Here is an 11,976-nt window from a genome sequence, read left to right on the forward strand (position 1 = left end):
CTCAGCTTTGCTGAATAATAAAATCAATTGCTGGAACTACTCAGTAAGTTCCAATTGAATAATCAAACAATTTTCTTTTCTGAGTTTTGTTTAACAACTCAATTATTCAAGTTGGTGCTATTCAAACCAAATTTGTATCCCTATAGGTTGCTCACTGTTTATGTTTATAAACGAATCTAAGGGGGTACATTCGGTTTCAGAATAGAAAACAATTCACAGAGGAGAACCCGTCTTCTGCCGTAAGCGGACTTGAATTGTTGGTCAAAACAGAGGTCCTTCGTTAGTCACTGGGGCCGAAGCCATAGAGACGACGTAGCATCTAGGTTTTTGGTTTGGAAAACTCAAGTCTGTGAACTGAAAATCTATCTTTCACCGCCTATTACTTTCAACGAACTAATCATAAATCGTTCGTCCAGTCGAGGAAGAGAAATTATTTATCACCCTAATGTTCAGCTATCAGAGGTTCTTTAATTTCTTTTCTCTCAAGTTACTCAAGACCAAAATGATGATAAGATAAATTACAAGTTTCCCGTTAGCAAGACACAGTGTTTTACTGCTCAAGTGAGATTGATTGTTAGGCAAACTAGATTTCCTTGTGAATATATATTTCCTAGTTCTTTCAAAGCCAACCTGACTTCAACTAATAATCTGGTGCTCTGCTCAATCTAGAGCTCCCGTTTTTCCACAAAAACTGAACCAGGTTTCTATGATCACAACAAAGCTCAGGCATAAATATCTGCTCTTCGCAGCAATCTGCGACCGACACACACCTACTTTTATTAAGCTTTGAAGTGTGTGGAATCAGATATGTGCGGAATTTTACGAGTCTTAGTTCTTTCGCTTCACTTCTGTATAAGTGGCAGCAGATGTGATTATTTATAAAAGTCAAACTAACACTTCGTTGTTACCAGGTGTAAAACGCAATTTTGTCATACAATAGTTCTAGTGACCTTGTTTTGTTAAGACTTTAACCCGGTCAGCTTGTTAGCACGTTTGGTGCTCTTTTTACATGTTTACAAATGTCTGAAATTTAAAAACAAAATATGTTGACATAAAATTATTTTAATGAAATGAATGATGAATGTTTGGGGAAATAATTAATGCTCGACCTCTACATAGGCACTCTCCTTTTTTACAATTCAAAGAATTTGAATTGTATTGGGGCGCTGTCTTTTTTTTAAGATCTGTTCACACATTTTCGAGATTTTTGAAGTCAAATTTGAGTAGTGATTTTGGTCACGCCGAAACAGGAAGTGGAGCGAAAAAGCGAGTGATCTTGCGGCGTGACATTTTTTAACTCTAATTTTAAAATAGAAGGAGAAAACGTTGTTTGAACAACCATTCGCCTTCTCGCGAGTGGTTTTTTGTTCATATGCTGCAATTTCACTTTGACTTTTTACTGTTTTTTTTTTCAAGTTAATTGATAGGATTTTTTCAAAATGGTTTTCCCAATCCATTCATAGTTTATTCTAGGCCTAGTTTTTTTGTTTGAACCAAATTTCCACTTTTTGCTAGTGTTTTTTTGTTCACATGCGGCATTTTGACATTGAAATTCTGTTTTTTTTTATCTGATAGTTTTCCCAACTCACTAATAGTCCGTTCTAGGTCTAGTTCTTTCTTTAGCCAATAAAAATTTTTTGAATTGTACGTAAGGACTTGTCCTGCTATGTTTTTTGAATTCGCTTTACCTTTATCATGTTTTTCGTTTTACATAAGTCATTTTTTTCACGTTTGACTCCTGACTTACCTGACTCACTGTTTCAACTGAATGGATTTTAAATTCTTTTACGCATTGAATTACGCAGTGAATACGGTCTCTTAAAAGAGCAAAATCAAAAGAAACGGGATAAACCAATAAAGCCCTGTCATTAAGTCATAGTGCATTAGGTTATCAAAGTTCATTCGAGCGATTGCTAGCTTATATTAGTATTAAGCTTAATACCCTTCAGTTTAAAAGCTAAGGTATAATTTTAGAATCTGACTGAAACTGTGCACTGAATGAGAACAATTTTTGAAACTTAGGAAAAATTTTTTGTCAATTTCAATCTTTGTTCTTTTTCTGTTTTAATCCGGCAATCTGCCGGCTATATTTCTGTTTTTTTTCTCAATTTAGAACCTCTGGGACCTGATTTTACTGGATTGTCACACAACGCCACCAACGACACTTTAACAATTAACAGCGGATCTGGAAATATTACGGACCCTGCTGGTGGGGGATCGATCACCAATTACATCTTTTCCCGAACTGACCCCACCGGCGGCTCTTCGACTAGTGGTTGGGTGTCGAGAACTGGTGGCCAAGTTTCAATTACTGGCTTGTCATCGGGTAGAGTTTATACAGCTTTCTTTTATGGACAACTGGTGGGACTGAACTGCGGAACAGTCAATGGGTCAACTGAGAGTAACATAACTGATCTGTGCACTGGTACGTGTTCCCCTGCTTCCAGCTTAACTTTTTTGGCTCAATTTGAATGCATCAGATTCATTTCAATGTTTATGATTGCTACTGAAGCTCTGATTCTACGCTTTTTTGCGTATGATTTGGTTTACAAAGCGAAGCAGAAACAAACTTGTCTCGTGATTCTGGCGACTCCCTCCGAAATCGTTTGTGGCAAATATTTGAAAACTGTTGCGTGAGCAACACAAAAAATTCGTATGAAATTTTAAGATCTAATTATTTACCTATGTAATCTAAATATTTACATAAGAAAACAAAATTACATTTGTAGAATAATGAAAACTCTCGGAAGGGCCTGAAGGAGGCTTGTGGCAGGCCCGGGTTGAAGTTTGTTTATTTCAAACAAATATCATATATGACTTCATACTGTCCATACCTGACTTCGTAGTACGACTCTACTATGAAACCAAACAAATCGTATATGATCCTTATTTCGCACAATAGCCGACCTGAGTGCTATGTCCTTTGTTAATTTGAAAGTTTGTATAATAACTTTGATATATTTTTTTCATCTCACAAGTTCCTTTGGCAATTTGGTAACCTATGATTTTAAAATGTTCGTTTAAAAATTCGCCCTCAACCTCTCAGTCGACTATTATAGCTGCCCTACATTTTTCTATTCAAATAATTTGAATTGTATTGGTGCGCTATTTTTTTCTAAGACCTGTAACTCTTTTGCCAATGATAATTTTGTTTGTTCAGGTGCGGCAGTTCCTGTTTTTATTAATCACCTTTATCTTCTAAGCTGGCTATTATAGCTCCCCTGCTTTTTTACAATCCGAAGTTGTGTTGGCACTTCTACACCACTTTCAAGTCAACGTGAAGTCAAATTACAGCAGTGATTTTAATTACGCTGGAGTAGTAAACGGAGTTGAAAAAAAATGCTTAGGAGATTCATTTTTCAAAATTTTTTCAAAGTGGCACGAGAAATTGGTATTTGAACAAATTTTAGGTTTTAGAAAGCAAATTTTTTTACGAATGGCATGTTGACTCCATTTTTGCTCTTTTGGATCCTTACTTTTTAACTAATTGTTTCAAAAGATCATTGTTGTAATATTGAATTGTTGTATTGCCTGAGTTTATCTCAGGCAGTTAATCGTTTATGTGACTAAGACACTGTCTCTTTTGAATAAAAAATAACAGTGATTTTTTCATGCTCAAAAGTGTCAATAAAATTTTGTTGAATTGTAGGTCAGGACTTATAGATCAGGTGCTGCTATTTTTCTTGTCTAAAATATCCAGAGGATCTGGATTGTATTGGTGAAATATTGGTTTGTATTGGTGCGCTATCTGTTTTTAGGTCATTGAGAGGTCAATTTAGAGTGGCGAATTGATTCTTCCTGCTGGAGTAGTGAAAGGCGTGTTGTTCTAAATTTTTTTTAACTGGGAGTGAGAAAGTTTTCGGCTTCTTAAAGTTATTTCCTTTTCACATGCTGTATTTACAAATTTTCGCTGTTTTTCTCCCGATTTATTTAACTAACAGTTTCAAAAAACTGTACATGTGTTTTTACATTGCATAATTGTTTTCATGAATTTTTCAACGAGATTTTAGGGTTTTATGTGATTTACATACTATTACATTGTTGTTTTGTCCGTTTTCTAGTTATTTTTGTTTTTTTATTTTTAGTCTTTCTAATGACTTACTATTCTCACTAGATTGCTAATGAGGTGTAATTCAAGCTATGTAATACATTCAGTAAATATATAAATTTTTTTAAAACTAATATTTTCTCAAATTGTTTCAACAACAGAGATTTTTTATTCCTGTCCAGTTTTGAAGGTCTTTTTGTTGGTTGTCGGTGATTCTCATTTACGAAAGTTCTCTCCTGTTTGCTAGTAGGTGAGAAGTTAAGGGGTTGCGTTTTGGGCGTATTTGTTGTACTTTTTTTTTAGTGTCTTGCGATCTAATTAATTATCATCGGTTGCGGATGAAGATTCGGTTATCAAATTCAATTGTTTCAGTTCATTGCTAACGCATTTTTTGACCTTGAAACAAAATCTTTTCACAAAATATTAACGAATTTTTTTAGTTTCTGCCCTTGTTTTTAGAGTTTGTCTACCTTGTCTTTTCCAGTCTACATTAAAAATTGTCAACAGTTAAGAGTGAAACACAAATGAACCTCATTAATGGTTTGAGTTAACAGCAGTAATTTTTATGACTTTAAATCGTTACTTTTGAAAAAAATAATCATAGTGGATATTTGAGTCTTGTCCGTTATTGTTGCACTTCTTGTGGTCTACATGCTTGGTGTCAAACATAGCTGTTCTCACGAGCCTTTTGGTGCGGCAAAACTGTGGTCAATTTATCAACTGCCACTTTTAGCTGTACTTACTATTAAGTTAGATACCATTTTCTTGAAAGGTTTACGGTGAATCGTTGAAACTTGCCTTCATTTGGCGTTCGTTTTGTTTCCTTTTCAACTCACGGTACGGCTCTAGTTGGTTTATAAGTTATATTTTATACTGTGATTGAGAATTTCATTGTTCATTTTTGTGTTTTTTATACTTTGACGCCTCTAATTTTAGAAAGTTCTGATTTTGGCCTAAATAAATAAATAAATAAATAAATGTGTTTCTGCGTAATCGCAGCGGAGCAGCATTAGGCTTTGAGTCTGCATTAACAGTAGTCTGTTCTCAGCTGTCCTTTTTTTATTCCCCACATCTCAGACTGTTCATTTAGTGAGCTTGAATGCTCTTTTTGGTGACTACTTTTTTTGCGTCTGAGACTTTCACGTGGTACCATCATTGCAGCCAACATTGGTCAGGCTATGGTCAAATTAAGTTTTTGCCCAGTTTCCACCGTCTGTTATTAATTTTCGCCATTTTGATGTATTGTGTACTAATTCTGATATATGAGGGGACATATATGGTTATGTGTAGATGTTGCTGGAATAAGGTTGATGGCCATGTCTTTAGTTAATTCAACACGTAGATTTCAATTCTGAAGTTGTCTCGCTACAGTTTTTGTACTTCGTCGAAGAAAAGTTTGTTTTGCTTTACTGTAGTTCACAGCTTGTTCGACATTTTGTGAGAATTATTTTTTCTTTCTTTTGGCCAGTTTCATTTTTTTCTTATTTTGCTCGAAATACCTTCAACCTGCAGTTGCTCAGCCAAATAATCTGGAATCAACAGAATCAGTATCAAAAAACGAAGTCAAATATGTTGGGAGAAGACAAAATGTTGTTTTTATCATAAGTAAATGTGCTGTGTAATTTACACATCATTCGTAATTAAGTTTCTTAATCTAAAACTATATTCAGAAAATTCTCTTGCTCATATTATCTCAAATAAAAGCGTATTTATGTTTGATTTCAGAGCCGTCCAGTCCTACCATTTCATCGACTGCCCTTTCGTCTACCAACGATTCAATCACCCTATTTTCCTCTCAAGTGACAGCTCCTAGTTCCGAAACCCTCGATTACATCCAGGTCACCGCAGTCACTGGTCCTAATATAACTTTTTCGAGTCCGGCTGCTTCCACAGATAATGTAACGGTATCTGGCCTAACCGCTGGATCAAGTTACACTCTGTCTGTTGTTAGTTCATTAGGGGACACTACAACATGCGCAACTGGGCGGCTGGTGAGCCCTGAGGCCAATGTCACTGGTTGCACGGGTTAGTGTTTCAATCTTAGCTTACATTGTCGACAGTTTCTATAGAAATAATTTTTTTAAAATCCTAATTAAGAAAATCTTAGTTTAGTGCAATTGTGGACCATTGGAAATTTAGAAACTGAACATTGATCAGTTTGTTTCTTCCTGGGGTTTGCTTCATCAGCAAATAATTGTAATCTCAGTTGCTTCTAACCTCAATTTTTGTAGCCTGCTACGAACTCGGTAACCTTGGCGTAAGGTTTTAGTGTTGAAGAGACTGCTTTTACAGCGCCAAAAACGATAAAATGAGAAATAGACACTGCTCAGCTAACATTTGATCGGTTGATAAAAATTGAAAAAAAAAAGAATATTGCGTTTAGTAGAATTTGTTAAATTGTTACTATCGCCTATCTATTTTCCAGTTGGCTCCATGTAGCATAGAGAAACAACTTTGATTTAAAATTAGCAAATCTCGGAACGTTTCTGCCTCGGACCCTAGTTTTTAAATGGAACCCTAAATTTTAAATGAAACTGCTATGCTACATATGAAACGTTAGCTAGCCTAGAGAACTTTAGCAAATTATAGCAGCAGTGACAAGATATAGCATAGCTGCAAATATGATGGCATGAAAAGATCTTTTGCTGTCCATGCTCACAGCAGTCGAAGATAATCTGTTTGAGCTCTCTGCCAAAAAGTATACTAGCCTCTCAACAGTTATTATTTAGGCGCTCTTCTCTCCTTCTTTCTTACAATTCAAAGAAATTAATTTTTATGGGTGCGCTGTCTTTTTAAGATCTGTAGACACATTTTCATGATTTTAAGATTGAAGTGATGATTTTGGTCACGCCGAAACAGGAAGTGGAACGAAAAAGCAAGTGGTTTTGCGGCGTGAATTTTGTTCGTTGAAAATTTCAAGAAGAGTGAGAAGCAAGTGTTTAAGCAAAAATTTGCTTTCCTTGTTGGTAGTTTTTTGTTCACTTGCGGCGATCTGACTTGGTTTTTTAATGTTTTTTTTTCCAATTTTTAATGTTTTTAATGTTTTTTAATGTTGTTTTCACTTAATTATATTAAATTTTTTAAATTCGCAGGTTTTTTTAATGTTTTTAATATTTTTTAATGGGTTATTAATGTTTTTTATGGACTTTTAATGTTAAGATTCAATTTTAAATGTTTTATTTTTATTATTTTTTTTTCACTTAGGTATTTTAATTTTTTAAATTCACGGCAAATGGTTTTTTTTGGCGGTGAAACAAATTGAAATCAAAAACATTAGCAATTTTTTGAGTTTTTGCCCATTAGTTTTGACTTATAGTTTTGCTCATTGTTGGCAATTGTTATCGCCTGCTATGGAGGCATAAATGAACGTAATTTTTTATTTGAGTTCTTGTAAGCGGTTTTTTTGGCTTTCAATTTTTTGCTTTTCAAAAAATTTTAATGGATTTTTTTAGTCTTGCCTGTCTGTGTTGGCTTTAACGCTTAGTCTTCAGAAAAACTGCTCTCATTGACCTTTTAGTGCGGTGCAAGTGTTGTCAGTTCATCGGCTTCAACCTTGGGTTGTGTCATTCATTGACTTACGTACCATTTGTTTTCAAATTGTTTTAGTAAAATTTTGATCCTTTCGGGTTTATTTGTGTCTCCTTTTGGACCTAATGGAACTGCTAAACTAATAGAAGCTGGTCTGTGTCCTCTAATGTTGTATGTTACTGCTGTGATTAGGGAATTAAGTATGTACTTTTGTGTTTTTTCGTACTTTGACGCCACTAATTTTCTGAAATTTTCTGACTACTGCTAATTTTCTCTGTTTTTTTGACCACTTTGAGTTTTCTGTCTTTGAACTCCGCAATTATGTTGTTTTGTGTACTCATTACCCGGATGCATTGGGTTAATGATTTTAAAGAGTATTTGTGTTGTCTTTTATTAAAATTGATTTTGAAAAAAGGTATTTCGCTTTTAACATTTTTGTTTTATTTTAATTTCTTAGCCCATATAGGATTATGTGCTTTGTGGAATGTCATAATTTGATGTCGCTCGAAATTTTTTTTTTATTCAGGTCACTAGATCATTCATTTCTCTGATGGTAATTCAGGACCTGTCCTGCTATGTTTTTGCAGCTCAAAGAGTTTGAATTATTGTATTGGGGTGCTGTGTTTTTTTAATAGATCAGTGATGACTTTCACGTTCGACTTCTCTTTTACCTCACTTACTGTTTCAACTGAATGGATTATAGGTACTTCCACTCTTTTGAATTACGCAATGTAGTGAATGAGGTCTATGTCAAAATCAAAAGACACGGGATAAAAACCGATTAAGCCCGGGCATTAAGTCAGGGTTCATTAGCCTATCATATTCCATTAGAGCTATTGCTAGCTGTTATTAGTTTTAAGCGTATTTTTCGTCTGTTGAGATGCAGAATTATGCAAAGTTCTAGAATCTAACTGAAACGGCGCACCACATTAGAACATTTTGGGCTTTTTTTGTTAATTTCTATCAATTTCTTTTTCTGTTTCATTCCTGATGTGCGTAAAAAGGGGTCAACGGTGGCTATTTTCGTGCAAAATGGTTTGTCAAATTTTGCCTCGATTTCAGAGCCCCCAGTTCCTGAGATCTACTGGGAAGGTGTGAACTCGACTTCAATTGCAATCAGTGTGAACAACACTTTTGGATTTGACAAATGGAGTGCCACCATTGTTGATGACGTAGGCACCACTGACTCTCCCGATTACTCTTCCGCCTCAGACAAACATTATTTCACGTAAATATATAGACGTCGTATCTATTTTATAGTTTCCTGTATTGGTTACGTAACTCTGATGAAGGCATTGGAAAAAAATCTGGCATTAATCCAGAACTGCTTAGTATAGTTCGAGATATGAGCCAGAATTTTGAAGTGACTTTAGTACAGTCACATAACCTTGATTGGAACACGCGCTTTACATGTTGTAAGAAGCCATAAGAGCCAAAATCTGGCTCTATATATAGGAAAATGTGGCGTTTTACAATCTGGCACTACAGAGATCGGACATTCAATGTTATAGAATCTTCCATAACAGAGTACATCTATTTAATGATTGGTTCTGTTTGGCTCACCCAATCAGAGGGCAGTTTAAGAAATTGCTCGAGAGTTGACGCAAAATGAAGAGAGAGCGAATGATGGAAATAATTAAAAAGAACCGGACCTTAAATCATGAACAATGAAGTTAGACTATAACAGTGATTGTGATCCCCAGTTAATTTAGATTGTACTTTTAAAAAGCTGCATTTTTCACACTTACCACATCTGAAGCGGAAATACGTTTGCAAGGCTTTATGAATAATATTGACGTTGTTTTGAAAACGAACCAAAGCACTTTTTAATCAAAATTGCACAATTCTCCCTATTGTCTACGTAATATTTTCCAAAACGGACGAAATGTTTTAGATCTAACTTGTCGCCCAATGTGCAATACACAGTAACTGTGACTCTCACAATTGGTGATGGAACTGACTGTGGAGATATGAGTGCCATGACATCAACATCCGAAGTCAACATTACTGAAGTTGGATGCAACGGTTCGTCTTAAATAAGTTATTGCCTTTTCCGTCCCCTACTTGTTGCCTTAATTGCTAACAAAACGTCGAAATTTTATGTTCTGTTACATATTTCCTTAAGATTAAATACTTCCTATTGTAGCTTTAGCTTAAGTGAAGCTCACTTGCTCCAAGCATGATTTCTGCAGCATTCATCAAAAATTCAATAAATTCCATCGAGAGCAGTATTATATTAATGCTCTTTACTTTTCATCAAATTTCCAAAATTTATGCGCCATACGAGGCTATCAGAAGTTGATAGTACCTTCGAAAGTACCCATAGGCAAAAAAAATGACCATCGCCTAATTCATTTTCGATGTCATGTTTTTAATCATGAATTGTTTTCTGAGAAACAAGAGGATAGACTACCCATTTAACCAACAAAAATAACCTTAGAGATTAAGAAGACATTCCCCGTCACTGTTCACTACATGACACAAAACAGCTCCGCCAGTTTTGTTTGGAACTTTGGATGTTGCGCTGGGTTTTAATTTCAAAAAAAAATTTCGAGGAAAAGTGGCAACAACTTTATTGAAAATTTTGTGCCGATTTTTTCTACTCCCTCAAAAAATGAAAACTGGTTGATACCTAGAAGGATTAAAAATGCAGTTTCGAGCAACAGTAAATTTCTCAAAGAGTAAAGGGCAAATCCAAATACAATTATTGAGGAATAAGCAGCAAAATAATCTTGTAAAAACGTCGTACAGGGAGGCAAATCTCAATACTATAATCAATAGTTGAATTGCTCGAGCTATAAAAACTTTTAAAAATTTCAGCGTGATCAACGAAATCAATTGAAGAAATATTGAGAAAAAAATTTTGGATTGTCAGACAATTTTGGCGGACAATTTTAGAAAAATGCTGTCAGATTAGAAAAATGTTGTCAAAAGACTTCGAAAAGGTTTATCGCAATGAATTTCCCAGCATTGACTTCAACTTATATCTAGAGGATTGCAATGCAGTTGAAATTTTCAATGTTATTGCCAGTCTGAAAGAGAAGAAAATTGCAGATATTGTTGAACACTGTAAATTCATACTGAAATAACGAAATCCTTCCATCTGTGATTGGATTGCAATGTTGGTAAATCAGTGTTGTCTTTCTGGAAAATTTCCTGCAATTCTTAAATAAGCAAAGTAATTCCTATACACAAAACGGGAGAAACAACCAACACGAATAAATATCGAGCAATTTCTATCATACCAGCTCTCGGAAAAGTTTTTCTCGATTTTAAAAATTCCTAACTATATACAAATTATTAAGCCCTAATCTTTCTGTCTTCATGAATAGAAGTAGATTTGATGCATGCTAGTTTAGATGTAACTGAAAATGGTAATGAATGGTTATCTTGCAAGATTTTGGAAGATAACCCATCGAATTCGACGGGTGCTGACTATCTTTAGTCTACTCGACATTCATCTGTTTCGCAGCTAATTTGGCAGTCTGTCGGCTATGTTTTTAGCTCGTTCACATGCGGGTTGCAAAAATTTGCATCCCCTAAGATAGTCATGCAATTAAAAAAAAAATTAAAATGTGAAATTGTTTCAGAGCCTTTCCCGGTCGACACCACAAATATCAGTTTCACGGCTACCACCGACACAGTTATACTTTCGGGAACTGGCTCTCCGACTAATGACATGGTCATATCAACCAACGGAACTGTCATCAAAGGTCTGTACGACGTCGAATCTACAGCAATTGGAGTCGGCGTGGGAAACGATGCAATCTCAACCTCGGGAGCTGTCGCTGCTAACGAGAGTTTGACAATTACTGGTTTCATAATTGAGGGAACTGTTTTCACCATTAAGGTGTTCCAGAATTTTTCCGCCCCAATTGTTCCCACTTGTGAAGGTACCTCAACGTCGACTGACATGTATGTTTGCACAGGTATGCTTCAAATTTGAAATCAGTTTAAACTGTTTAACATCCGCAATAAAAACGAAATTTGGAATGAAGGTGAATGGGAAAAGAATACCACAAGCACAACGAGAACTTTTCAATGAGATTTTAATTAGTTATTTGGTCTTAAAACACGAAATTTATCACCTGAAAAGTAACTTAAGAGCGTTTAAAAGTTAATTTTATTTTTGTGGAATGAAACAAAAATGGATTATAGAGATGATCTATGAATATGATTGTACCTTATTGTAAAATTATTAAAACGATATAAGTATTGTACCCATTGTAAATCAAAATTATAATCCCCTGAATGAATTTTTAATTTGCTTGTGCTAAATAAAACTTGTTTGAAGATTGCCAATTGAATTAAGGTCGAAGAGATTGAAGTTCTACAACTTGAAGTGATATAGGGTTTCAATTGCTGATAAATCTGTAAATAAATAAGAGAGAATTTATTAA

General features: G+C 34.9%; 1 protein-coding gene across 1 annotated transcript in view; it reads left to right on the top strand.

The window, feature by feature from the left end:
* LOC142341300 (uncharacterized) overlaps positions 1-11,976 on the top strand; it is a 146,057-nt gene that overhangs the window by 88,240 nt on the left and 45,841 nt on the right. The window contains exons 20-24 of the mRNA XM_075392222.1: positions 2,114-2,425; positions 5,774-6,073; positions 8,639-8,804; positions 9,471-9,601; positions 11,167-11,505. Coding sequence (XP_075248337.1) covers positions 2,114-2,425; positions 5,774-6,073; positions 8,639-8,804; positions 9,471-9,601; positions 11,167-11,505 — 1,248 coding nt within the window. The remainder of the gene's footprint in view (positions 1-2,113; positions 2,426-5,773; positions 6,074-8,638; positions 8,805-9,470; positions 9,602-11,166; positions 11,506-11,976) is intronic.

The sequence above is a fragment of the Convolutriloba macropyga genome, chromosome 6, assembly GCF_964194025.1.
Source record: "Convolutriloba macropyga chromosome 6, txConMacr16.3, whole genome shotgun sequence".
Lineage (NCBI taxonomy): Eukaryota > Metazoa > Xenacoelomorpha > Acoela > Convolutidae > Convolutriloba > Convolutriloba macropyga.